Source organism: Helianthus annuus, chromosome 3, assembly GCF_002127325.2.
Source record: "Helianthus annuus cultivar XRQ/B chromosome 3, HanXRQr2.0-SUNRISE, whole genome shotgun sequence".
NCBI classification, from domain to species: Eukaryota; Viridiplantae; Streptophyta; class Magnoliopsida; order Asterales; family Asteraceae; genus Helianthus; species Helianthus annuus.
The window spans coordinates 140,475,026-140,480,179 of record NC_035435.2 but is presented as its reverse complement, the minus strand read 5'-3'; the positions used below and the strand labels follow the sequence as shown (position 1 = coordinate 140,480,179).

Genomic DNA, 5,154 nt, shown 5'->3' with positions numbered 1-5,154 from the left:
ACCACCACAACTACCGTCACCATCATCCACCACCCTCACTACCCACCACCAGACAACCATCTTCTGTATCAACTTAACACCCATCACCTATTAAATATGTTTTGAAGCATTAGGGCCGATTATATGTATTTACCGTGTAAAACCCTTGATAGTCGTCTAAATAACTACTACCCCCATAGATACATATTAACTCATGCTTAAATCTCAATAGATCGTAGAGATTTATGTTTTTCCAACACTCTAGGAGCATGCAATAGATCTGATAAATGGTTTTAAGGCGGTAAGTGACGGGGTTGGTGTTAGACCCTACTGAGGACAGCGACGCAAGGGTTCGAGTGGTGAGCGGAGGAGGTGAGGACGCAAGGGTCTCGTGGTTGGCAAGTCTTCGATGGTGGTTATTCTGATGGTGGGAGCAACATGTGATGGTGGGAGCAACATGTGATGGTGGGGATAATTGTCGGAGGTATGTGTTGCGGTGATGATGCAGTGTTAGAGAGAGGGATAGAGACAAAGAGGGGGGAGAAGAGAAGATGGAGGTGGCAGTGGTGGCAGGCTGTGGTGATGGTGATGTAGAGGGGGGGTTGAAAGAGACTATCGCGTATATAATAATAATAATAATAATAATAATAATAATAATAATAATAAGTGAAAAAAATAAAACACGTAGGAGTTAAGTGTAATTTGCGTCTCTAAATTTTAAGTATCATTAAAGTCCCTAAGCTAACTCAGATATGAGTTTTTTTTAATTGAGATTAGTTTTTTTAGATTGAAATGTTACATTTCAAGAATATGAGGAATACATGGTACAATTTTATAATATGATCTGAAATGACAAAGTGAACAAACAAGCCACCGAAATGTAAATAACACTTAACTCTAAAATAAGTTTAGAAAACGGTTTAAAGAAAAAAAATAATTTAATTAAGTTTTGTATAGAAATCAATTAAGCTAGTGTAAAACGATTTAAAGTTCATAATATTTGTTTTGAAAGGCTAACGAAATTTATTAAACACTTCTGGTGAACCCACTCTTAAAGTAGGGGTGAGCAAGAAAACCGAAATAACCGAACCGTAACCGAATAGCCGAACCGAAAAAACCGAACCGAAACAAAAACCGACGGTTCGGTTTTCGGATTTTTAATGACCGAAAATTTCAGTTCGGTTTTCGGATAAACTTTTTCAATAACCGAAAAAACAGAATCGAACCGATAAGTTACAATCCATATATTTTTATGTTTAAGTTTAAATTGTTTAAGTGTTTAACCCAATGCTAGTAGAAAATGTTAATTTTATTCTTGAATGTTAAGTGTTTATAATAAAAACATTATAACTGAAATGATTTGTTATTACCTATAAGATATAACAAAATTTAATATAAAAATTAAATTTAATAAAAATTTTGAAGAAACATAAAAATAGATTAGAAGGTTAGGTGTATGTAAACAACACTAACTAAAGAGGTTAACTATAATAACTTAAATGTATACATATAAAAAGATTGTTATAATATAAATTATATTTTTTATTTTTTGAATCTTACATAATTTTGTACCAAAAACCGAAATAACCGAAAAACCGAACCGAACCGACGTAAAAACCGAAAAAAACCAAAACCGAACAGTTTTTAAAACCTGAAAACCGACATTTCGGTTTCGGTTTTGATTTTACCCAAAAACCGAACCGAACCGAACCGTTCACACCCCTATCTTAAAGCATAACGATTCACCAAGTTATACACCAAAGTCCATAAAAATACATTTTATAACCTCAAACTAATTAAATCAAAATGACACCAATTCTCCCAGGTGATACTAAGTGCGTTTGCTCTACTCTTCAGCCACATGTATCCAAGCATTTTTATCTCTTCTTTCATCCTTGTCAAATTTGAGTGCTTGCCATTGAAAGTAGCTTCGTTTCGCGTCCTTCATGTTACCCAAACTACGGTTTGAATGACCAAAGATATTACCTTCCACCACTTAACGGATCCTCTATTTTGATTGTAGATGCTTGCAAGATTCTTCAATTCCAAAATTGATGAAACACTAGTTAACACTAGGTTATCATCGCTTATCGTCTCGTGAAGGGTGGTTCAGTCTCTATCTTTCACTCGTCGTTAAGCTGATCTTCCTGGATGTGTCCTGCAAAACAACAAAACTGGTGACTCTCCACAAGGAGGGGAATAGGGGGTTCTCCTTATGACCACCCTCCGGGGTGAAAATAAGTATTGGTTTGAGGATAAGTGTGTTAAGAGTAAGAGAGTGAGAAATCGGATCCTTAAACCTGGAGGTGGAGTCCTCTATTTATAGCCGGAGAAGGATGAAGGATGAGGGGGGCTACCAGCTAGCCAGTGCTCGCTAGCTATCCGACCAGGAGGAATATCCTTTCTGTCCCCTCTGGCTTCGTCAGTACCAGAGGTGATGTGGCGCGTGGTCATTCGTTCCAGTTGGGCGTTCGCTTGTAGTGGTTGTCGGCCTGTCCTCTAAGGATATCGCAATCGCTGCTGACGTCCATCTATTTGTGCCACCTGTTGTCCTTTTTGTTTGTAGGAGCCTCTTTCTTGGCACCAGGTGATTTTTTGAGAAGGTTGAACCTTCTGGATACATTCGTGTGATGTGGACGCCAACTTGGAAAAATAGTGTGGTCCCATGACATGTGTTTGATTTGGAACCATACCTTTTCAAGAATATAAATAGAGTTTAGCCCTACACCGACATGAGAAAAAGTTCATAATGTTGAAGTAAATGATCGAATGTGGCATGCTAATATATCCTTAAAAGTTTACATATTTATGAAAAACAGAGACGAAAAATGAAAAACACTAACTTGTATTACTGGCTCGGTTATTATGTAGTGTGTTTTTTGTTTGTTTGTTTTTTTCTAGCTCGGTTTTCGAGTTTGGATGTGTTTTTAATGAAGTTCTCGTTTAAAAAAAAATGAAAAACAGAGAACTATTGACCCCATCTAATATTACTTGCTAAACAGTGAACACCAACTTGTATTTTACATCTGTCCAATCAGAAAAGAGAAAGAAAAAAGTTACAAATAATATAATGACCCCAACTTAATTAACGTGCTCTCTGTCGCATCCGATAATGGCATCAAAAAGAGAGACCAAACTTCGTGTGAGATACGCAATAATGGCGCAAAATACGCTGCCATCTCGACCAGCGCTCAAAACCCCTCTTGCTCTCCTGCTTTATAGTAGGTAGAATTCAACATATGTTTTTTTATTATTAATAATATTAACTAATATATGCATGCATTCTATCACTTCTTTTTAATAATTTTAACTCTAACAAAAAGAGAGTTAAATGCCATTTTAGTATTTTTTGAACACTGACGAAAAATAAAACTTTTGGACTAAATTACCAAAATGGTTCAAACCATAAGGACTAAAATGACATTTAACTCTAAAAAAAAAATAAAAAAAATAATGTAACTACGATAGCACACGTACCCCTCACACCATTTTAGCCATTTTGTCTTTTTTTCGTAGATGATAATACCCTTTCACTCAACTTTCTTTCATTCGAACTAAATCCTCCGCTCAACTTTCTTTCATTCGAACTAAATCCTCCGCTCAACTTTCTTTCATTCGAACTAAATCCTCATACTCGGTTTACAAAATCCTCGATTCTTACTTACCAGAACAATTTCACAAGACAAACCTAGGTTTTGGGTAGTGTGCACAACTAAAACCGCTATTTTCACCAAACCACATAGACTAAAACTAAAACGTAGCTTACTCAAAATCTGATTTCCTTCACCCAACATTGTACTATCAAAACCATTTTCACGTTACCAACGCTGCATCAATAAAATAAACAATTCCTTTCTTCACCTTCACATAATAAAAATAACAAAAAAGAGTTCAACTTTAATTACACTTCTCTAGCCTAAAACGAGCTAAACATTAATAATAATAATAATAATAATCTGTCAAGATGAGCTCATGTTAACCATCACACCAGCGGTCTTTGCAACATTGCAGACAGGGCAAAAGCTGATAGACGAGACACACAACGTACACACACATAAATGCCTGCAAGGCAGCAGCAACACGCATGACTCCTCTTTCTCACACCTCCGGCACCACCTCTTCATTCTGCCGTACCTACTGGTGGTCTTACAATCCTCATTTTCATCATTACCACTCACTTTTCTCTTTCCTTCACCGTCGTCGTTTTCCGCCACCTGACGGTTATCCTCCTCGTAATTGCTGCCACAGTATGACTGAGCATCTGAATCGAAATGATGTTGTTGTTGTTGTTGTTGCTGAACCTGTGCTAGCACCTGTTGCAGTTTGTTACGTAAAGCGTTTGCTGTTGCCTCGTTTGTTTGAACCAATTCTTTCAGGATTTCATTCTCTATATTCAGAGATTTCACTTTTTCCTCTAGCGTCCAGTTCAACCGTCCGATTTTCAGATATTCGTCCTCTTTTGTTTTCAGTCGTTTCGTTATAGCTTCGTTTACAGCTGTTATCATTCTCATTGTGTTTTGCTTCTGTATCTGTTCCATCTCCGATCTCACTTTCTCCGTCTGCAATTTGTTGTATTATGTCATGATTTTTGTTTTCACATTACTTGTATCTAAAAATCATGAAATAAATAAATATAAACAGATAAATATTGCTTACGTGATGAGCAATTAATCGGTCAATCTCCGATTGTTGTTGATACATCTGCGAGGAAATATCTCCGGCGAGAAACGTCAACTCGCCTACTCGGTTTCCTTTAGAGTCAACATTTTGTACGGAGAACGGTACCGGAATGAATGAAGATGAATCACGTGATCGTTTTCTGGAAACCGTCGCCGGAAAAGCATCCGTCGGTCGGAAATGATACGCCGGAAGAAGTTTCTCCGGCTTAGTTCCGTACGCCATACTACCGTTGTTTTGATACATCATTTCACTGAGTAATCAATCACAATATTTGCATAAACATAATGAAAATTATGAAACAACTGTAAAATGATTAATGAAAATGAAAAAGGAGGGAAAGTTATAAATACATGTTTGGAGGTGAGAAGAGAGTGAAATGTGAAGCTTCAACTGCCATTGAAAACAAAACGCATGCAAATGAGGATTGTGTGTGTGTGTGTGTGTGTGGATTGTGTGACTTGATCTTATACAAATATCACCACCGACCGAAGCTAT

General features: G+C 36.9%; 1 protein-coding gene across 1 annotated transcript; it reads right to left on the bottom strand.

Moving 5' to 3' along the window:
* Window positions 1-3,797: 3,797 nt before the first annotated feature.
* On the bottom strand, window positions 3,798-5,154 carry LOC110929824 (probable BOI-related E3 ubiquitin-protein ligase 3). Its single transcript, XM_022173013.2, has 3 exons — window positions 5,010-5,154; window positions 4,636-4,909; window positions 3,798-4,538 (listed from the first exon to the last, which is right to left on the bottom strand). The coding sequence occupies exons 1-3, from the start codon at window positions 5,054-5,056 to the stop codon at window positions 3,939-3,941; spliced, it is 921 nt and encodes a 306-aa protein (XP_022028705.1). The 5' UTR covers window positions 5,057-5,154; the 3' UTR covers window positions 3,798-3,938.